General features: G+C 58.6%; 2 protein-coding genes across 4 annotated transcripts in view; one reads left to right on the top strand and one right to left on the bottom strand.

Annotated features, from left to right (window-relative positions):
- The first annotated feature begins 1,481 nt into the window (after positions 1–1,481).
- The window catches only part of RASSF4 (Ras association domain family member 4), a 34,201-nt gene continuing 13,654 nt past the window's right edge, over positions 1,482–22,028 (top strand). Inside the window, exons 1-3 of one of the 3 annotated variants that reach the window (XM_062214082.1) lie at positions 1,482–1,582; positions 9,810–9,906; positions 12,399–12,474. In XM_062214082.1, the coding sequence (XP_062070066.1) occupies positions 9,845–9,906; positions 12,399–12,474 (138 nt within the window). In that variant the 5' untranslated portion in view covers positions 1,482–1,582; positions 9,810–9,844. Of the gene's footprint in view, positions 1,583–2,076; positions 2,126–9,809; positions 9,907–12,398; positions 12,475–21,841; positions 21,923–22,028 lie in introns of those variants that run through there. The other 2 variants (XM_062214083.1, XM_062214084.1) reach the window with 2 other exon arrangements.
- On the bottom strand, positions 18,086–19,459 carry DEPP1 (DEPP autophagy regulator 1). The gene is made up of 2 exons (XM_062214452.1): positions 19,262–19,459; positions 18,086–18,787 (listed from the first exon to the last, which is right to left on the bottom strand). Exon 2 carries the CDS (start codon positions 18,757–18,759, stop codon positions 18,118–18,120), a length of 642 nt encoding a protein of 213 aa, XP_062070436.1. The 5' UTR covers positions 18,760–18,787; positions 19,262–19,459; the 3' UTR covers positions 18,086–18,117.

Genomic DNA, 22,028 nt, shown 5'->3' with positions numbered 1-22,028 from the left:
TGATGTCTACTGGCGGCTTAACACACGAATCAACAGGGAGGGGCATTAGACAGGGGGCAAGTGATTTGTGAGTGAAGACCTGATGGAGGTGAGGGAGGGAGTCCTGCAAAGATCTCAGGAAGAGCCTTCCAGGGAGCGTGAGCAGCTCATGCAAAGGCCCTGAGACAAGAGGAGGAACAGGGTGACCGGGACATGGAGGACAGGGTGGGGGGACAGAAAGACAGGAGGTCAGAGCAGGGGACAAGGTCGCCTGGGGAAGGCATTGGCCACCCAGTGCCCCCGGTCACCTGTGGCCTATGCAAACCGTCTTTGTTGGAACTGCTGCCATGCCATGTGGCTGTTTTCAAAAACACTGCCGGGAAAGCTGGCCCCTCCTCACGTAGGAACCAGGGCCCCTGACCACACACGTGGATTCTGTGTGAGCCAGCAGTGTTGCAGGAGCTGCACGGGGATCCTGCTGGGCACAGGCAGCAGCGTAAACCAGAGCAGGAAAGTGAATTCACACTCAGGTGCTCAAGATGCCCAGGGAGCTGTCAGTCACCCGGAGGCTGTGTTCACCTCTCCTGTTGGTGCCCGTGAAGTCTGGGGGTCTGATGCTGGCGGGTTGACAGCTCCGCTGAATTTTACCCTCCGTCTCCTGGATCTGAGCAAATGTGTCCTGAGCGGACATCTGGTCAGCAGCCACGGGGACCCCCCTGAGCCGGCAGTGGGTGGGCCCCGCTCCAGGAATTCGAGGGAGGCTCCCCAGCTGCTCCCATTCAGGCCTCTGTATTTTGCAGGTGTGGCAACAGTTGCAGGGGGCAGAGCCTGGCCTTCTCGGAAGTGGGGGTCTACAGGCCCCTGCGTTTTTCCAGAAGCTCTGAACCCACCCCTGCCCCAGGAAGACGGAAGAGGACACGCAGGCTGGCGCAGGCCAGGTCGCCGCGGCCGGGACCCAGGGCCGCACTTATTTTCCTCCAAGGCCAGGTCTGCAAGGCCACACCAGCTAAGAACATCGAACACTCCAGCGTCCCAGAGAAGCTCCCAGCCCCACGCCGGCCCCAAGGCGATGACTGGAGGCACAAGGGTCTGCGCTGCCCCGGACCCCCGGACTCCCCTCCCGGCCTCGGCTCTCCGCGCGTCCCAGGGACCCCCAAGGCGGGCGGGACGCCGACGCCCCAAACCAACTCCGAGCGCCTGGGCTCGGACCCAGCTTCTAGTGCCTGGGGCTGGGCGGGGCGGAGTTGGACGGACGGACAGGTGCCATTGGCTGCTGAGGAGTAAGGGGCGTTCCTGGGGCGTGGCGTTGACCGGGGTGGGGGGGGCGGGACGGACGGGACGGCGCCATTGGCTCGTGAGGAGTTAAAGGCCTGCCTAGGACGGGGAGTGGCCGTAGCGGGGCGGGTCGGTAAGGCGGGGCGGTGCCATTGGATGGTGAGGAGCAAGGGGCGTGTCCTGGGCGGGCTGAGGGGCGGGCCCGAAGCCCCGAGCCGAGGCTTGGGGCTGCGGGAGCTGCCGGCGCTGCTCGCTTGTAGGCGCGGATCCGGGGCTGGGGGCGGACACCACGCCGGCGGCGGCTTCTGGAACGCGCGATGACTGCACGGTGAGTGATTTGCGCGCGAGGGAAAGTTCGCGAGGGGTCCGCGGAACGACTCACGCCGGCCACCAGACAGGACTGCGCGAGAGCCTGGACACCTGTGCCGTTTGGCCGGCGCGCGCAGCGTCTCCCCCAAGCCCCCAGCTCCTCCATCCTGGCGCATTGCGGGCTTCCGGCCCATTGCCGTGAGTGGGCTCGCGCCTGACCCGTCTCCCAAGGCGCCGGCACTCTGGGAGCGAAAACCTTGCGGTATAGGTGAGCTGGGCCCCAGGCTACACCTGTGCTCTCCTTGGCCAGCCTCCTGGAAGCCCTGGTCTCTGAGGGATGACAGAGCTCCCCAGGCACAGCTCTCTGCTCTCACGGTGCAAATGAGCGCCGAGGTAACAGCAGGCCTGGCTCACCATCGCTGTGGATGGCAGCTTTCCCCTGTCCCGGACCCTGGGCTGAGGGCTTTAACACACTGAGACTGATGCTACCATTATCCCCATTTGCAGATGGGGAAAAAACAAACAAACAAACAAAACCACTGATGGTTAAAGAGTATCGCAGGTGAGTAGCTGGCAGAGCTGGAATTGGGACTCAAGGCTTGCTGTGCCCTGAGAGGAGGCGGCCCACTTCTGAAAGACTCCTGGGAGCCTTCCTGAGTCTGGCCGGGTGCCCCGGGGGAGAGAGGCCTCCTCTCACTCCAGGGCACTGTCAGGAGAGCTTTAGCAACTGCATTTCACAAGGGAATGAGCTAAAGTCATGCAGAAGACAAGGGCTGCGACTCGGGCGGTCAGACCTGGGCGGGTTAGACCACACTGTCCTGTGGAGGAGCCCCTGGCTGCATGGCTGCATTCGCTGTGGCTTAACTGACTGCTTACCGCCCCCCCCCCCCCGCACTGAAGTGGCCATTGGGATTTGTTGCCTGAAGCCCTGGAAACAAACAAAGAAAACGCTTATATGTGACTTGGTAGAACCGATGACGTCCCTTTTCTCTGTACAGTTCCTGGGTCACTGCTACCTGGGCTGGGGGTGCTAGGGAGGGGGAGGGGAGGAGGGGGAGCAGAGGGGAGGCTGGGGAAGGGCTAGAGAAGAGAAGAGGAACTCTGGGTGAAAGGCTTGTGGGCTGGAAGTTGCAGCTCCTTGTGGATGTGGGTCATGTCTGTTTTCCTTCTAGTTGGAACCCAGATGGACCTGGGGCCAGGACTTCTTCCATGGGCGGACTCAAGGCTGAGCACAGAATTAAGACCTAGGGCCCCCCCAGGGTCAGGGCCAGGAGGCCCATGACACCTAACAAGGAGCGCGCACAGAGCCTGGGCTGCGTCACAGGGCAGGTCCTGGAATACAGTCTTGCCAGGGAGACCTTGACAATGAGGTCTAGTGGAGAGCACTCAGCACTGGATCCTGGGGTGTGCGTCCCGGGCTCAGGGTAAGCTCGGCCTCTTTCCTCCCTGCTGCCCGCTCCTGCAGGGGCCTCTGAGTCCTGTCTCCAGGGACCCTGGCACCCGGAGTCCACAGTGACAGTGCCGAGGGCATCTGTTTATCATGCACAAGCCCCCATCACGCCCCTTTCCTCCTGTGCCTTCCAGAAAGTCACCCGGAGTTATAATTATGTGACTGGTGAGTCCGAGGCTCTCCCAAGGTCACACAGCCAGAGAGGAGCAGAGCTTTGAACCCCGAGTTTTGCAAAGGCTGGGTGATCGTCCACACCGAGGAGCAGGAAGTGGCTGCCCTTCCCGAAGCTTCCGCAGTTTTCTCGCATCTGTTAAAGGGGAACTTGTTGCTCCCTGCTCTCTTCTGCTGGCTGCTGGGTCTTCTTCCCCAGGATGGTTGCTGAGGGCAAGGCTCAGAGCCCCTCCCCTGACACTGGGAAGCAGAGGGGATGGGTCACACAGCCCCGTGGCCGCAGTGCCAGGAGAACCCTCCATGGACACTGTAGATGGGCTGCCATTACCCCACTTGAGACCACAGGCCAGCTTACTCCATCTCCAATGCCCCTCTGCCTCCTGCCTCTGGCTGTGACGTGTCTCTGCAGAGACAGTGACCCTGGCATCTGGGGGACTAGGGACACACGTACAAGGGTCCCTGGCCCCCTGCAGTGGTGAGCCCACACATGCATCTTTTGCTAAGGGGGAATCTATTAAACCTTCAAGAACATCCAAGGGGCTTCGTGACCCAAGGATTCCGAGACCCTCCAGGGAAACCACACCAGCAGCTGCACTTGGCGGCAGGGCCTGGGGCAGGATGGAGAGACAGGTGAAGCCGGAGAATGCCAGGGCGGCCCAGCCGCAGCTGGGACCCAGTGATCTGAAGGGCTGGCCCTCTGCCCTGCAGGCCTGGCCCCAGGCAGTCGGAATCTTGGCCAGGGGCAGTTCTGAGCACTTGTTTGGCTCCAAACCATCCTTGGTTCTTCAGATCTCCTCTTCCATAGGTGGGAGGTGAGGCTGGGGTGGGGGTGGGAGTGGGCAAGGCCAGGGTTTGTGGGTGTCAAGTGTAAGGGAGAGCAGGAGGCTTGCTCACCACTTTCGTGTCCCAGCACATTGTGCCCTGAAGGCAAGGGCAGAAGCCTGCAGGGGTCTGGCTGGGTGATCAGAGAGCTTTGTGGGGACAGTTGGGGGTGGGGAGTCAGGCTCTGCCGAGGAAGCAGAGGTTACAGGGGTATCAGTCAGTGGGAGACCAGGACTGGGGGTGGGAGAGAAAGGGACAGAGAAAAGTCTTAGCCAGGCCAGCCGGGTCAGCTGAGGGCACGTGAGGAAAGGAGGTGGCAGGTGGCTCTGTGGCCACCTCCCCTGCACTCTGGGCCTCTGTCACCTACCTGGACCTGGACAGCAAGGCTGAGGCTGGCGTGGGGGTGGGCTGTGGCTGAGCCGCAGGGAGTGATGGTGGGAGGTGCACCTTGGAACTGGACAGCATGGGAGGAGGCGGGGACCGCAGCTGCTGAGTCACCACCTGCCATCCACACATGAACAACTGGCTTTGTCCACAAGAATGTGCCGCCCGTCCACGGCCATGTCCAGCCAGGCCCCCTCATGGAGGCAGCTGACTGCTTCCCAGGGCCCAGCCCCTGCCATTTGCTGGCTGACAGGTGCCAGGGGCCCCCCACCCACCCCACAGGCAAAGGCTCATTGTTTCATTGTTTTCAGCGCCTGGCTACTGCCCCCTGGCTGCTGGCATTTGTGCCCCCTGGCTGCTGGCATTTGGAAGCTGGAGCTGCACGGGCGGCAGGGGAGCCAGGAATTTAGGTTTCCCAGGAACCCAGAGCAGGGTGGCCTGCACCTGCCACCCTCCTCCTTCTGGTGCCGAGCCTTGGCCGAGAGCCTCCCAGCTGCGTCCCAGCCACTGTCTTGCTGTCTTCGGCTTCTCAGGTCAACCGATTGCCGGTTGGACTTCAGTCCTGCCTGGGTAAGAAAGTAAGACTCAGAACGTCAAGGGGTGTCAGAACAGAGGCTCCCAAGCTCGCAGATTTCCCAGGCGCACTTAGAAGGTTTTTGCCAAGGGAGGGCCCCTCCAGCTGCGTTGGCCACGCAGACAGGGTGTAGCAGGGCTCAAAGCCAGGCAGTCATCCGCACAATCTTTGCGTAACCAGCTTTCCTGTGCGTGCATGCAGTTTAGCTGCAAGAAGACACAAGTCAGTCATCTTCTGGTTCACTTTTTGCCATTGGCAGGTAGCACTGGGCCCTCGAGTGACCTGGAGAGTCACAGATGGGTCCCCTGCATCACCACAAAAAAGAAGAAAGTGCCCTGGCTGAGTAGGTGCACTGCTCTCGCTGGCCTTTGTCCCTCGGTCGCCAGGACAGGCTGTGCTGCCGGCTGGCACTGTCCTTGCTGCGCCCTGGTGGACACAGAAGCCGCTGAAGTGGAAAATGCAAACAGCCTGTTCACTGGGGACAGGTAGCCAGGGCTGGCAAGCCGCCCTGGGGCCCTTCCTCTGGGGGACGGGAGCCTCCTCCAGCCAGGGGAGCAAGCAGGAGGCCCAGTGCCCTGCGGCCTGGGGCCTGGGGGCGGAGACGGCAAGGACAAAGAGGGAGGAGGAGGGGAGCCTGCTGCATGTGGGGTGGGGGGAGGAGGAGGGGGATTGGGGCTGTCCCACTGCATCTGTCACTCTGGTCTTCTCATTGTGCCTGGTGGTGGCCTGGCCCAGCCTCATCTTCTCCCTGCTTTCTGCTTCCACTAGAGTGGCAGCCCGTGAATCCATGTGGGTGCTGGGCTTCTGCCTGGGATTTAATGTCAAGATGTGATCCATCACTGTGTATGGGGCTTCCAGTGCTCAGGGAGATTGGTTCTGCCACGTGGGAGGCGGGCGGCTCCCGCTCCTTTCTTATTGGGGGTTGGGCATGGGCACAGCCCCCTCACTTAGCAGTGTATCTTGGCCATGCCCCTAGAGGGACCTGGGAGGCTCCTAGCAGGACACTGGGGGCAGGGGATGAATGCAGTGAGGTCACAGCGCTGCTTGGATTCTGCCAGTCATCCCTGCACTCCAGACCAGCTCGGGGGGCAGAGGACTGAGCTCAGTGTGACAAGGACACAGGGCAGTGCCTGCTGGACCCAAGAGAGGCCAAGCGACTTGCTGAGCGCCCCGCGGCTGATGGCAGCCAGGGGTTGCGAAACCACGAGGTTCTCTCAAAGGAGCACTTTGGGGCTGAAGTGCTCAGCGGGAGATTCAGTGTAGCCCCCAGCAATTGGAAGAGGGAGCCCGGCTCGCTGAAGTGGCCATTCACCATTGCCCACGCCCTGCACTCTCCCCTCCCCTCAGATGCGGGACGGGTTCCCTGCCCGGCCAGGCACACACGCATGCACCCTCACTGCCCCCTTCCCTTCCCTTTGCCGTCTGCAGCCATGAAAGCTGCCCTGTGTTCCTCCTGACCCCTCCCAGAGAGTGGAGGGGACTGCCTACAGCCCACCGTCAACCAAAGCCACCTCCTCTCCTGATATCCACCTCCTCTCCTGATATCCACCTCCTCTCCTGATATCCGACAGTTTCCATCCACCCTTCACCCCTTAGGGAAGAGTCTTCTATGGCTAAGGAACCCCTGGGGGACCCACGGGGAACCCCACTGCCCCACCCCCTGCTCCCCAGGGACACAGAGCAAAGGAGCATTCTGCTGTGCAGGTTCCTGTTGCACGGGGTGGGCGGCAGGGGGCTCTGGTCGAGAGAGCCTCTCAGGGACCCAGGCTGACCATTGAGTGGCCATACCCCCCCCCTTTTTTAAAAGATTTATTTATTTATTTAAGAGGCAAAGTTACAAAGAGAGAGAGAGAGAGAGAGAGAGAGATCTTCCATCTGCTGGTTCACTCCCCAAATGGCCGCAATGGCCAGAACTGGGCCAATCCAAAGCCAGAAGCCTGGAGCTTCTTCCAGGTCTCTCACGTGGGTGCAGGGGCCCAAGTTCTTGGGCCATCTTCTACTGCTATCCCAGGCCACAGCAGAGAGCTGGATCAGAAATGGAGCAGCCAGGACTCGAACCAGTGCCCACGTGGGATGCCAGCATTGCAGGCAGATGCCCAACCTACCATGCCACAGGGCTAGCCCCAGCCTTACTGCTTTGAACTTGTAGCCCCCTGGACAGCAGGAGGCAAGAGAGCTGGAAGGTTGTGCTCTGCTTCTTGAATATACTGGCCAGGAAGTGGCCGTAGCACTTCTGTCTGCAGCCTGTGGGTCAGAATTAGTCACAGGGGCCTGGGGAAGGGGCAGTGCAGGCCTCTGCCAAAATTCCCGGACTTTCATCCTGGGGCTATGGCTCATCAAGACCTGGCTCCTGGCTTCCTCTGAAGCAACAGGAGAGCTGCCCCAGGCGAGAAGTGAGCCCCCGACTTCCCTTCCCAACTTCCCTTCCCGTGGAATCTGGGACATTCCCTCAGCTGAGTCACCTGCTTGGCCCCTGGAGACATTCACATGTTTAGTCCTGCTGTATATGAGGGTATTTCAAAAGGCTCATGGGAGGGGCCGGCATAGTGGCACAGCAGGTAAAGCCACCGCCTGCAGTGCTGGCATCCCATATGGGCGCTGGTTCGTGTCCTGGCTGCTCCACTTCCCATCCAGCTCTCTGCTATGGCCTGGGAAAGCAGTAGAAGATGGCCCAAGTCCTTGGGCCCCTGCGCCCACGTGGGAGACCCAGAAGAAGCTCCTGGCTCCTGGTTTTGGTCTGGTCCAGCCATGGAAGTTATGATCATTTGGGGCGTGAACGAGTGGATGAAAGATTTTCTCTGTCTCTCTGTAACTCTGACTTTCAAATAAATAAATCAATCTTTATAAAAATAAAACAAACAAAAATACCCCAAAAACTTCATGGGGAAAAAATCAAGTTGTACTAATGAAATGCATGACGTTTGTAAAAGGTTTCTTTAGGGGTGGGAAATAGAGTTAGTTGAACATACAATAAATAAAATTTTAAAAAATCGAAAAGATGAGTTTATTTTGGTGCAAAAAAATATTGGAAATCCGTGCATGGTTTTTCTCATAATGTACATTCTCCCTGAATTTTTTCAAGATCCCTCATGGATTTTAATTTATTTCTTGCTTCCAGATAAATACATCTTTTAATTCTGCTCTGCCAGGCTGGGGTGCAGATCAGCGAGAGTGTGCAGACAGGAATGGGGAAGAGTCAGGGCAAAGCAGACAAAACCCCCCTGTCATTTCTGGGTAAATCCCGCCCTTCCTGTGGTGCAGCTTGCTTCAAGCCAGGCGGACTACAGAGACCCCGTGAGACTCGGGCCCCCGGCTGCAGCAGCTTCTGCCTGGTCCTTGTTTGAGGAACCACCAGAGGAGTCTGACCGACCTCTGCTTCCTGGGGCACCGGGGTGCTGGGGAACTGAAACCCTGTGGCCAGCCTTGGCCAAGGAGAATTCAGCAGGAGGTCTCCACTTGCAGGTCCCAGTGGTGGCACTGCCCAGTAGCCCTGTGGCCCTGGGTCTCTGTCCCGGCCCTGACCTGCCTCCTCCTAGTGCAAGACAGGGTAGGGGGGTACTTAGAGGATGATCCTGAGGTCCAGGAAGCCCACTACTCACTAAATCATTCCCCTTCGTCCCATCCCGGCGGCTAAGCCCCTTATGTGAGGTTCACTTGAATCGCCCCTTTGCGCAGCGTGTCCGTGCTGTATGCACTGCCCGCCCGTGCGTCACTGGGCAGCTGTCTCTGCCCTCAAAGGGACCGTCTATCCACTCACTCGGCAGTGTTTGTGTCCAAGTGGCCTTGATTTACTTAATGGCATTCCTCAAGTTCAAGGGTCACCATGCTGGCAGTTCCTGGATGCCAAAAGGAACCCTAATGTGCTTCTTTAAGGAAAAAAAGGGAAAGTTCTCAGCTCAATAAAATAAACAAAATCAGACGTGGAGGTGGCCAAGATCTCTGGTGAGAACGAATCTTGGATCCTTGAAATTGTGAAGAAGGCAGAAAATCGTGTTAGCTTCGGTGTTGCACCTCAGACTGCAAAATCACAGCAGCAGCAGGGTGAGATCGATGCTTAGGTAAGATGGAGAGAGGGCGTTAAACTCGAGAGTTTTCTACCACTGGTGGTTTCTGGCATGCACTGTGGGTCTACCTTGTAGCAGGTACCTGTGCATGCGTAAGGTGGGGGACTACGCCTCCAAACTCACTGGATGCGAATGCAAAGAGACAGACAGATGGAGACATGTGTGAATCCGCTAGTGGAGCTGAGATGACCCCACGATGCAGGTCAGAAAAGGGAGGTTTGGGGGGAGATGGGGGTTAAGTCATCATCCAAGACCCATATGGAGAAGGGACCCATACGGAGAAGGGATGAGAGACCAAGACCAGGAGTCCAGGTGCCCGTGCTGCCTACTCCCTGAGTGATCTGCGGCAGAGTTGTTCGCACAATCACAAAATGGCATGGTGATGATCTTTAACCTCTAGATGTCGCTGTGAGGACCAGATACGTTCACTGGCAGCAGATTCTCGGCAGTCTTGTAGTGACCAAGGTCCCTTGTTCGCCTCCAGAACTGGGCAAGCCGACTGCAGCCTCAGGGATGGGGCTGAGGCCCCCGGCTCAGCCGGAGGGAAGTGGGAGGCTCAAGTTGCCATGCAGGTGAGGGGCTCATGGAGCCACTGGCTTAGCCGCTCTGACCCTGGCTGACCTGTAGCAGGTGTGAGTCTAGACTTGCTCCCCTTCAGCTGCGGCTACTCTGCACCCAGGCAAGTAGGAAGCCGGTTTCTGCTCCAGGGCTGGGGATGCCGGGGCCACCACTCTGGCTGGTGCTCCTCCCAGCTCACCTGTCTCTGCACCTTTCCCCACAGGTAACCCTCTAACCCACAGACAAGAGGAGGAGAAGATGAAGGAAGATTGCCCATCCAGCTCCCACGTGCCCATCAGCGACAGCAAGTCCATTCTGAAGTAAGCCCTGGAGTGCAGGGAGGGGCTGTGCAACCCCCACCGCGTGCTGGGCAGCCTGCGGTGGAGGGCTCCGGGGCACCTGCTCACAGACCTGACCGTGTGCCCTGGGCACAGGGCCGTGGAGCTTGTTAGGAGCCCATGTCTTACAAGGTCAAGGTGTTCTCAGGGTTTGACTCCCATCTCCGGTTCCTCACAGGAGCAGGACTCTGCCTGGATGGCGCTGAGCTCCTCTAAACACTAGAGCGGCACTTACGTTCATGCTTATGAGAATCATTTGAGGACAAGAAACCCCAGCTAGGTTGTGAGTTTGGAATGAAAGCAGCGGATTTGATTGATGGGATGACTTTTTTTTTTTTTTTAACTTAGCTCCCATTATAAAAATTATTTTTCTTTTTCTTTTTCTTTTTTTTTTTTTTTTTCCAAATTCTTTTCTGAAGCAAAGTAGCTCTTTCGTTGTATCTTGTTTCTGGGATCCTGAGTGTGAAGGTTTTCTGAGGTCCAGGTTTCACAGCCCAGAGCCACCCGCAGCTCCCATTCCTAAAGTTCATAAATAAGAACAATGGGACGATATGGAGCATGGTTTTAGAAAAGTAAAGCTCTTGGAAAATGGAATGAAAAGATAACCTTGATTTTGGTGCAGCAAAAGAATCTGATATCCAGCCATATGAGAGAGTCTTCAAAAAGTTCATGGAAAATGCAATTTATGAAAAAGCAGTATATGGATTTCAGAATTCCTTCCACCAAAAGTAGCCTATTTTTTCATTCTGTTTTCCCATGAATTTTTTTGAAGCACCCTGGTATATTTAAAAAAAAAAAGCCCCTTCTTTTGGGGGAGGCAACGCTGTGATGTAGTGGGTAAAAGCTGCCACCTGCAGCGCCAGTATCCCATGTGGGCGCTGGTTCAAGTCCTGGCTGCTGCATTTCCAATCCATCTCTCTGCTAATGACCTGGGAAAGCAGTGGAAGATGGCCCAAGTTTTTGGGCCCCTGCACCTGCATGGGAGACCCGGAAGAAGCTCCTGGCTCCTGGCTCCTGGCTTCAGATGGGCCCAGCTCCAGAGTGAACCATTGTCTGGAAGACCTCTCTCTTTCTTTCACTTTGCCTTTAAAATAAATAAATAAATCTTTAAAAAAAAATCACGACCAGAGAAACATTGCCTAATAATAATTTAAAAACTTTTTAAAAAGACTTTTATTTACTTATTTATTTGAAAGGCAGAGCCATAGAGAATGAGAGAACAAAATAGAGAGAGAGAGAGAGAGAGAGAGAGAGAGATCTTTTATCCACTAGTTCACTCTCCAAATGCCCACAATAGCCCGGACTGGGCCAGGCCAAAGCAGGAGCCTGGAACTCCACCTGGGTCTCCCATGTTAGGGGGCAGAAACCCAAGTCCTTGAACCATCAGCCTCTGCCTCCCAGGGTGCACACTGGCAAGTAGCTGGGTCCAAAATGGAGGAGCTGGTGCTTGGACCAGGCACTCTGATACAGGATTACAGACATCCCAGGCAGTGGCTCAACCGGCTGTGCCACAATGCCCACGCTGATTTCCTAAACATTTTGTGTTCAGCGTCTGTGTCTTTATAAGCACGGTGACCATGCCACATTGACTCCTGCATTGCTGATGCCGTGCAGTTATCAATCCGGTCCCCTGATCCCCAGGTTGCACACCTGAGCCATACACCTGAGCCCCAGTGCCTGCAGGTAAATGAAGGCCCTGCCTGGGAAGCTGCTAGAACCACAGGCCCCGTGCGAAGCCACGAGGCCTCCATGACTGTAGCTCGGGAGACACCGTTCATGTAAAAGACACTCCAGATGGCAAACACTGCATACCAAATACCAGTGTGCAGGGTTTCTGCTGGGTCCCTGTGGACTGCAAGATAACGTAGGGAGATGGGGTTGAATGCCTGTGTTACTGATTCCACCTGTCTCGTGCTCCCTCTTGACGTAGCTGTTAGAAGGCTGAAGTGGCCCTTAGTGGCTCACCCTGTGTGCCTGTTGACCGGCATTACCCTGCAGAGCTCAGCCTGGGTCAGCAGCGGCTCCATCTCCAGCACCTCCCGCTGGTGCTGGGTGTGGAGGTTGGGAGGGAAGCCCCTGCATCCCCTGACTGTACCTCTGGAAGGTCAGGCTCCCTGCCACAGGGTCCCCACCCAAGGCAGCAACGGGAGGAGAAGCCAAAGTCTCGAACGTGGGCGTGAGCCAAGCCCAGGGGACTTCCACTGAGGAACTAAGAGGTGAATTCAGGGAGTTGTCGGGGACTCCCGTGTATAACAAAGAATACGTGCACACCCTAGGTGTCCTCCTGGGAGGGGCTTGTTCCTCCTTCTCAGCCCTACCCTACACCTCCCAAGAGGAGGACCTGCCCACAGAACCTTCTAGAAGATGGCAGGTGTGTGGCTGGCGATGCCCATTTTACAGATGAACAAACCGAGGCCAAGCATCTGAGCCCCTTGCACACGTCCCGAGCACACGGTCTGTCTGTCCATTTGCAGGTCAGAGCTGCTAGGCCTGCTGAAAACCTACAACTGCTACCATGAGGGTAGAAGCTTCCAGCTGAGGCACCGGGAGGTGAGCCCGTCGCTCTTGGGGGTTGGTGGGGTCACCGTGTACCCTGGTTTGCCGCCGACAGCCCTGGCCTTGTTGTTACGGGGTCCCTGGGCAGCCCGACCCTTCGCTCTCAGCACTTTGCAGAACAAGTTACGTGACTGCCATTGTCACTCAAGCTGTGGGCCAGGGACTAGTGACCAGCAGCTGGGGCAGGGTGGGAGCATCCCCTTGGAACGGGTGGACTTTCTCCCTGCACCTGGGACCTTCGTCCAGGTGGATTTCTGGAGTCTGAGATCCTACGGGCTGCATAGCGCAGTCTTGCCTCCCCCCAACATGCCACTCTGAAGTAAGGACAAGGAGGGGTCACTCTCCTACCTGCCCAGCCAAGGGTCCCGGACCTTGTCTCCTGTGTCTCCTGTAAGTGAGGTTCTGAGCTACAGGAGGATGTGAGCTCAGGTACCCACAGGGCCAGGCAGGGCAGGTGTCGGGGAGTGGGTGAAGATGGCGGCCACTCCTCCCAGCACACCCATTGCCGCTGGGCAGGAGTGCGGGCCCAGTATAACCAGACCCTTTCTAATCTCTCAAAAGAAGCCCGGCGTCTGGAATTTCATGAGGAGTTTCCCAAATCCCAGGACACCATGTGGGCCCTGGGGCACCAGGCAGACGCCACCGAGTGTCAAGTGGGCCCCGGGCTTGGGGAGCCTCCACTGTCTCCCACGGGAGCCTGGGACAGGGCCTTGTGCCCCTGTCTGGGTCTATGCTGATGTCTTGCCATGAGTTTTGGTGTTGTAACTGTGGGAAGGTTTTACCAGGTGGGGGGGGGGGTGTCTCCATGGCTGAGATGGAGTTGGTTCCCGGATGTGCCCTGCCCATGAGTTTTGCATTCCAGTTCCCCTTCTTGGCGTTTAACTTAGGAGCAGGCACTTCAGGTTCTGGGGACCCACTCACTCACTAATCTCCCTCTCTTCTGCGGTCACCATACGAGAGTTAGCCCAGGGATCCCAGGAGCTCCAAGCAGCTGGGGGTGGCCAGCCAGTGGCAGGGGGGCGCCCCATGCTCTGGGTCAGCCCCCAGAGGCGCCCCGTCAGCCAGACCAGAGCCTGCCCAGCTCAGGAGCTCTGCCTGCCCTTGCCTCCCCTCCTCCCCACACTGGTACCAGCCCTGAAATCTCCTTCCTGGTTTCCTTCTCTGCTACATAGCTCCCCCTGCCTGCCCCAGCCCACTCCGTTCCAGCCCAGCTCTGCCCTGGCCCTGACCCCTCACTACTCCTCCCTCCCTGTAGTTATGCCAACAGCCAACTTCTTCTGCACCAGACTGGTTAGATTCTGCCATCCTTTTTCTTACTTGAACCTCAGAGCTGGGGCCGAACCTGCATACGTGTGCTCCAGGCCAGACAATGTGGTACCTGTGTGTATGGTTGCTGGGTGGGTAGTCAGCAGGTGCAGGCCTGGGGTGACTTGGGATGTGTTCTGAGTCCTAAGCTCAGGGTGCTGGGCACCAGGGAAGGGGAGGGAGTGTGGCAAATAGGTCCAGAAGGGATCTTTGATTTTGTTTTTTATTATTTGTTTATTTGAGAGGGAGAGAGAGAGAAAGAGAGAGGGAGGGAGGGAGAGAGGAAGAGAGAGAGAGAGAGAGAGAGAGAGAACACTCCTATTTGCTGATTCACTTCTCAAATGCCTACAATGGTCCCTGGCTGAGCTGGGATCCAAAGCTGGGAACCTGGAACTCAATCCAGGTCTCCCATGTGGATGCCTCCCAGGGTCTACATTAAGAGGAAACTGTAGCTGGCACCGCAGCTCAACAGGCTAATCCTCTGCCTTGCGCGCTGGCACACCGGGTTCTAGTCCCGGTCGGGGCGCCGGATTCTATCCCGGTTGCCCCTTTTCCAGGCCAGCTCTCTGCTATGGAACGGGAGTGCAGTGGAGGATGGCCCAAGTGCTTGGGCCCTGCACCACATGGGAGACCAGGATAAGCACCTGGCTCCTGCCTTTGGATTAGTGCGGTGCGCCGGCCGCAGTGTGCCGGCCACGGTGGCCACTGGAGGGTGAACCAACAGCAAAGGAAGACTTTTCTCTCTCTCCTGCCTGTTAAAAAAAAACAAACGACAAAAAACAAAACAAAACAAAAAAAAACTGTAGTTGGAAGCCAGAGCCAGGTATGGGAGATGCTCTAATGTGGCATGTGGGTGGGTGTCTTAACTGGGAAGCCAGGTTTTCTTTTAAGATTTATATTTATTTATTTGGAAGGCAGAGATATAGACAGAGAAGGAGAGAGAGATCTTCCATCAGCTGGTTCACTTTCCAAATAGTGGCCACGCTGAAGCCAGGAGCCGGGAGCTTCCTCGGGGTCTCCCATGTGGGTGCAAGGGCCCAGGACTTGGACCATCCTCTGCTGCTTTTCCCAGACCATTCGCCTAGAGCCAGATGGGAAGTGGAGTAGCCGGGACTTGAACTGCCGCCCATGTGGGATGCTGGTGCTGCAGATGGCGGCTTTACCCACAGCACCAGCCCCACCGGAGGGGTTTTGATCTGATCTGTGCTGCTGGGGGAGGAGCTGGTGCCCGCTTCAGCTCTGGGTGTGACTGGAGGGCCTGCTTGAGCTGCCATTCTCCAGCTCTGAGTCTCTCAGGGATTGAACTTGAGAATGGTGGTTCCCAGAAGCAGAGGAGCCTACAGAGGCAGAGGCCTGGGGAGAGTGGGTGGAGACTGGCCTGTGGGTACCAAGTCACAGGGAGCCGGGAGTGGGTGCAGGCATCCATCCAGGGGTCTTTGTCTTGGCAGCTTCTGCCTGGCTTGGAACTGGTGAGAAATGCACCTGCTCACCAGGCCCCGCCCCCAGGGCTGCTGGAGCAGGAACTCCTGGAACTCCCACCCGTGTTTAATGAAGCAAGCCCTTCAGGGTGTGGGGACAGAAGGTCAAACCACTAGTCAGAGAGAGGCATGAGGGGTTCCCTGGGATAATCCCCTGTGTGTGGGGGGGAGCCCCCAGCCTTCACCTTGCACTTCTGTGTGCGGGGCAGTCCGCCTGGAGAAGTGGGCTCCACCTGCGGTAAGAGCCATTCCCGGCAGCCCAAGGTGGGAGGTACGGGGTTTTAGGTCAGCAACTCTAGAAGAGGGAGGGTGCGAGGAGCCCACGGGGTCTCCATGGAGACAGAAAGTAGCAGAACTCTCTTCAGCCCTGACACCAGGGGGCGCCAGCAGAGAAAGTGCATCCACGGAGACCAGGCTGAGGGCTGGGGCACCATCCTGGGGGCCTCTTGGCTCTGTGGCCCCTACAGCACCAGGGCACCCGTCACCAACGCCAAAGGCTGGGCAGGCAGGAGGAAGTGCCTCTCCCTCCCGGCTCCCGGGGAGCCTCCAGTGCACCAGGCCACAGCCACCCCCCCCTTTGATTGATTGCAAGACAAAACTTTGTCCGTAGGAATGCCCATTTCCCAGGTGGAGAGACTGAGTCTCCCACGGCTCAAGTCCACAGTCACACGTTGCAGCCAGTGTCGCTGCTCACAAGGCAGGCTCTGGTGCAGATCCCAGAGGGTACAGGGAGGCTAGGGGCCCTTCATGCTCCTGGGTGGTGGGGGAAGTTCACACCCTGTGTGCCCGCGCACGCAGCTGCCTGGAAAAGAGTCCCTCTCGCTCCCCCTCCGTTGTCGCTGTGCTCCGAGCCCCCAGCTTGGAGGGCACCTTCTCCTCCCCTGTCCTCCCCCCCACCCCCCAGCGTCTGCAGACTTGGAGATGCGGAGTGCATGGAGGCAGGGCCACGCTCGGCGAGTGTTTCCCTCGTTATCCTTTTCCCAGCTCCCTAAGCGCTATGGAGGCTTATGCCGAGCGGGTGTAGACCTCTGCATGCGCAGGGCGCCGGTGGCTGGTGTGCAAAGGAGCGGGACCCCCGCCGGCCCAGCTCTCTGTGGGCCCTGGCGCGCCCCCTGGTGGCCGCGAGCGCGCACCACACCTAAGTCCCGCTCATCCGCCCAGCCCTCGCTGAGCAATGCTCAGAACTGGCCCCAGCTTCACCTTGCCCGAGGTCTCTGACTCTCCCACGCATGTAGAAAAGCCAAGATTCTTCCATGGCAGGCCGGCCCCTCCCTCTCACCTGAGGCCTGCTGTGATCGGTCAGCCCTGCTCCCTGGACATCAGCTTCAAGGAGCTCAGAAAGTGCTTCCCAGGTCGCTCCTCTGGGAGGGGCCCTGTGCACCAAGCCCCCAGCCCTGCTCTGCAGTCCAGCCACGTGACTGCTCACCAGGGACCTCCACCAGGAGGACTGGGTGTGCAGGGAAGGGTGCCATGAGTATCCTCCTTAGAGGGGAGCCCCAGAGCACCGGGGGAGTCCTATAACATCACCCTCCTTTGTCAAAACCTCCCTCTGGCCCAGGTATCACACGGCATCCCACGAGGGGCTGCAGTGGCCTGAGGGCACCCACTCGGGAGTCATCCCTCCCTGTCTTCCAGGTGGCTGCCCACCATGTGAGAAGGTCGGGGGTTTGCAGGTTTGAAGCTCCCAGGATGCACAGTAGCAGGTGCAGGCTCATCACCCCCCACCAAGGGCATCTGGAAAACAGGTCCCTATGATCCCGGCAAAGACACCGAGTACCTGGCTTGTCTGAGGCTCTTTTAGTGTGCGGCTTGCATTCTGTCTTCCAGAACACATTGAATAGGTCTGAAGTGATTAATTAAAAATACCCGCCCCCCTCCCTCCTCCACCCCCTGTGCACACACATAGGAAGTGGATGGAGACGTCATGAGCCAGGAAGTGGCTGACACGGAAGCCAGCACACTCTGCCTCTGCCTCTCCACTCTCTCTGTCCGTCCGTCCTGTGCAGCCAGCTCTGGCCTGGCCCAAGGTGGCAGGCCTGATTCTTTTGGGTTGTCTGAGGCCACACCAGCCTCACTAAGGAAGGAAGGAACTCCCCCACCCCTTCCCTATCCCCATGACACCCCCGCTTCTTGTTTTCCAGGTGCCTGGGGTCTTCCAGGTCAGAACTCAGCGCTGACCCACTGCCTGGTCCTTCGGGCGTGTGCAGTGAGCCCTGGGCCCGGGAGTTGCCTGGTGCATGGCAGCAGGCCGATGTCATGCTCTGAGCACAGGTCGGGGGAGAGGAAGGGCAGGGACTGGGCCATCAGGTGCAGGCCTCCCACCTTCTGTGGGCTGAGCAGTGCAGATTCTGCCCTGGCCTGCAGCATGGGGGACTCCCCTGGGGCCTGTGAGTGGGGGTCCTGCCCCCACCTTGAGGCTCCCCATGCCAGGACCCCCAGGAGTACAGAGGAACATTTACTGAGACCCCCGTCTTTCCTCCTGAGCCTGTGGAACAGGGACTCTGGGGAGGGAGCCAAGAGGTTAGCGTGGGATCTGAAACCACATTGGGGGCTGAGACCCCTCCCCCAGCCCCAGGTCTCCACCCACCCGTGGTGGATCAGAAGCTGGGAGGCAGATCCCAGCACCTACCCCAATTTTACCCATGTAACAATGGGGCAACAGAGAGGGAAAGAAACTTGCTTGCGGTGATCAGCCAAGAGGGCACAGAGCCAATGGGGAGTCTGCCCACAAGTGGGGTCTCACTGTGACTTGTCCCCGCCCCTTCTAGAAAGCCCCTCCCCCTCCGTGTCCGCCACGGAGACAGAAATAACGAGCACCGGCATGCTTGGCGCACATGCCTTTATTGGGGCGGGCTCAGAGTTCGTGGATCACGGGGAGGTGCAGGTAGAAAGTCCTCAGGATACTGCTGGGACGAGGGCTGTAGGAGGAGTCCGTTGTACGGCCGCGCTGCCCAGCCATGTGGCTTCTGAGGTTGGCGCTCTGGGGCCCGTCCCGTGATGGTCTCGCCAGAGAGTGCCCAGGAGCCCTGGCTTCACAGAGCTTCCCCCTGGGGACGGCCCTGGTCTTGCCGCTGTCTGTTTGCCTGTGCAGACCCCCGAGCCCAGCAGAGGCACCAGTCCTCCTGTCTGGCTCTCTCCTACTTGACTGCTTTTCCTGGGACTCCCCAAAGAGCCAGTCCAGGGGGTCTGCAGGGCCCGCCGTGGGCCGTGGGGGCTGCTGTGCGTCGAAGCGGGCGATGCTGTCCTGGAGGGTGGCAGTGGGGCAGGTCTCCTCCAAGCCCCAAGCTGGCCGGTGGGGTCCGCTGAGTCTGTCTTGGACTGTGGCCTTGTCCAGGACGCAGGTGGGCTGTGCCAGCTGACAGATGGACCTTATGTAATCATCCAGGCTGGGGGAGGCCGGGGGCTCCTGCCCAAGCCCCCCGGGGGGCAGCATCTCCTCTGAGGTCTCCCGAATCGTGGGCAGAGGAGCCACGGAGAGCAGAAGCCGGGACCTCATGGCACCAGCAGGGGGCGCAGCAACCTGCCTGTGAACAGAGAACAGGGAGTGAGAGCCTGCCTTGCCCCCTCTGTGTCCCCTCCCTCCTCCAAGGCTGCCCTGGGAAGCAGGTGTCCTGAGAGCAGTGACTTCCCTGCACTGCTGTGCTGTTTCTCCTGCTATATGAGAACACGCACAGATGAGAGAGTCCAGCGGAGTGAAGGTGAGGTCAGGAGAAACCCAGGTTTAAAACCAGGTTTCAAAGCCACTCACTGACCCTGGGCCTTGGCGGGGTCCCCTTTATGCAGCTCCACTTACCCAGCCCCACAGAGTGGGGTTATTCGCGTCCCAAGACACACGTGAGTAACCCCTTTTGTGCACTCTCTGAAAGCTGCGTCTGCTTTTTAGCCGTGCATCCCTGGTCTACGGGTGCAGGTGCAGGTGCAGGCCGACTCTCGCCCCCTCCAAGCTAAGCAAAGTCTCTGTGGTTGGCTCAAGCCGGAGGGCAGTGGCCGTCTCTTACCTGTTACGGACAGGGTCTAGGGACAGCAGGGAAGCTGTGCCAGCAAGGACAGTCCTGTCCAGGGGAAGCCCCCAGGAAGCTTCGGGGGGCAGAGGGTTCTGTCCAGCACCCGGGACTGAGAGCAGGAGGAGGACAGCAGGGAGGTGCTTGAACCAAGGCTCCCGGACCAGGCAAAGCAGGAAACTCCTCCCGGGGCCTGCCTGCCGCTGCTTTTATACCTTTCCCCCTGGCCATCCAGAGCCAAAAATAGCCGTGCTCAGGAAGGCTCTGGGAGGAAAACAGCCTGGCGGGCGGGGCTTGGCCCAGCTGCCAGCCTGGAGCCCTGTTTGTGCCTGTGGGAGGCTCTAGCTGTTTACACTGAAGGGCGGGGGTAGAGTAGCCACTGTTCTGGCCACCTAAGGCCACTGGAGGTGGGGGGGTCAGGGAGGGGAGAGGCAGCTCCACAGCCAGCCCAGGCTAGAAGCCTTCGGAACTGTGTGTTCCCCCAGCACCCCAGGACCCACTCCAGCTGTGTGCTGGCTCCCACAGACCCCTGGGCCTGTGGCAGTGAGGCTGGTGGCCGGACCCGCCAGCGACCTGGGCTGACATCAGCCATGCCCGACCCCAGCCTCAGGCCTGCTCAGAGACAGGGCATGGTCGCCTTGGAGCGGGGCCAGGGCAGCCCGTGGGGTCTGAGCCTGGTGTTGCTGAGGCCTGGATCTGGGGCCTGCATATGACAGTCTGTTGGCTCAGTCATTCGCCAAATAAACGGTGCCGCTGTGGGCCTCTGCCTGCTCTGGGCACAGCAGACATAGCAGTGATCCTATGCATGGCAGTGGCCTCCGAGACGCCTGGAACTCACATTCTGGAGTGGGGCGGGGGGACTTGGAGCTACAAAGTAAAGCCCAACAGCATGCAGTGTCTTCCCTAAGACAGGCCGATGGAGCATGCGCAAAGGCCCTGTGATGAGAGTGTGCTGGCCGTGCTCAGGGGACCTGGGACAGGCCCAGGTGGGAAGAAGGCAGGGACCTCAGCGTGGATGCTGGGTTCCATCCAGGGGGTGGTGGAGTGGACACTGCGTCATTTAAACAAGGGTGCTACAGTCCTGGCCTCTGCTTTAGAGGGTTAGCTCCAGCTGCTGGACCTGGACTGAAGGGGCTAGAGGAAGCCACTTCCCACACGTAGGGGCGAGCACCAGAGCTCAATAGGCCACTCAGGACAAGGTGGGTGGCCCGGTGAGCGTCTCAGACCCCAGATCCCCTGCCCCAGCCTTGGCCCCACCTGCAACACACTTGCTTCGTGCCTGTAGGCAGGGAAGAAAGTGAAGTCACCAGGAAGAAAGAAGGCTGCCCAAGCCAGGGTGTGAGTGTTGGACAGACCCCAGACTCCCAAGGCAGAAGCTGGTCCTGGGGTCCCATGTGCCTGTGTTCCCCGGGGGCCTCTCCCTGTCCCGGGGGCATCTGAGACCAGTGAGCATGCAGCAGCTCCCGCCCCAGTAGCCTCTGCAGAGCCCGTGTCTGTTCTCTGTCCTGTCTTGGGATTACTGAGTGCTCAGCAAATGAGTGCAGAGACGCAGAGACTGGAGCATCTGACGTGGGACTCAGAAATAGAGAGCCCAGGGTGACGTCCTGCCACGTGGGATTCTGGGGTCCCCTGGGCTGCTGGGACCTGCTCTGCCTGCACGCCATGCCCCTCCTGCTTGGCGAGTGTGACCCAAGTATGTCGGGCCAGCACCTCCCCGCAAGTCTGCCCCTGACCTCAGGCGGCCCCCCGGGTCACCCCTCCTTTTCTGGGTCTCCTCCTTTCCCCGTGCCCCCTGCCTCAGTGTCTCATTGGGCTGTCCCTCACACAGTTGCTGATTAACCCCACTCACCATCCGCTCCCTGGTCTTAGACAACACAGCGCACCTGCCCAGGAGTGGCCAGCCACCTGACTTCCCTGATTGGCTGCCTGCTGCTTCCTGCCTCTACCCCTGCCTCTTCTCAGTCAGTTCCTGCCGCCAGGAGCACCTGTCGCCCATCCTCTCCACCTGCCTTTAACCGTCACCTTGTCCAGGAAGCCCCCTTGTGTCTATTCTGTCCAAGCCTGAGCCCCCTGTGGCCAGGTGCATGTCTGAATTGCCAGGATCCAAGGCTGTGGGTCTCAGCAGAGCAGCCATCCCTACGAGCTGAGATGTTCCAGGTGGGGGCGCTCTGTGCTGCCAGAGACACCAGACCTGCACCCCACCTTGGGTTTTCATATGAACCCCAGATGGCTGCCAGCCCTTGCTTTGTAGGTAGGACAAGTTGCACACCTGTGTCTGTGTCCTATCAGTGGAAACAGAAAACAGCGCTGGGTTTTTCTTGTTTGCTTTCTTTTTTTAGCCAGTAGTACGGGATCATATCAGAAAGCTGTGTGTATTTTTGATAACCTGAGAGTCGAATGTTTTCTCCATGGGTGGTGGGGTGTTTGTCGTCCGCAATGGACCATGAGATCCTTGCTGGGCAGGACATCTCTGTAAGTGCTGCCAGGGACGGCAAGAAGTGCCCATGACCTGGTCTCCCTGGACTTTTAAAAATGCCGATAAAGAGAGAGAAGTGGGATTTGTGAATCTGAATTCCACGTACATGAGGAATCTAAAATGATCCAATGAAGAGGCACAGAGGGGGTGCAGACGATGCAGCTGGGCCAGGCCCGTGGGAGGTGGGGCAGCGGGGCTAGGCACAGAGAGCCTGGAGCGGTAGATCAGACACGGAATTCAGCCAACCGGGTGCCTGCAGAGGACTGGGTCCCTTGGGCGGGGAGGTTT

This window comes from Lepus europaeus, chromosome 17 (assembly GCF_033115175.1).
Source record: "Lepus europaeus isolate LE1 chromosome 17, mLepTim1.pri, whole genome shotgun sequence".
NCBI classification, from domain to species: domain Eukaryota; kingdom Metazoa; phylum Chordata; class Mammalia; order Lagomorpha; family Leporidae; genus Lepus; species Lepus europaeus.
Note: the sequence above shows the minus strand (reverse complement) of the source record. Positions and strands in the feature narration are given on the sequence as shown.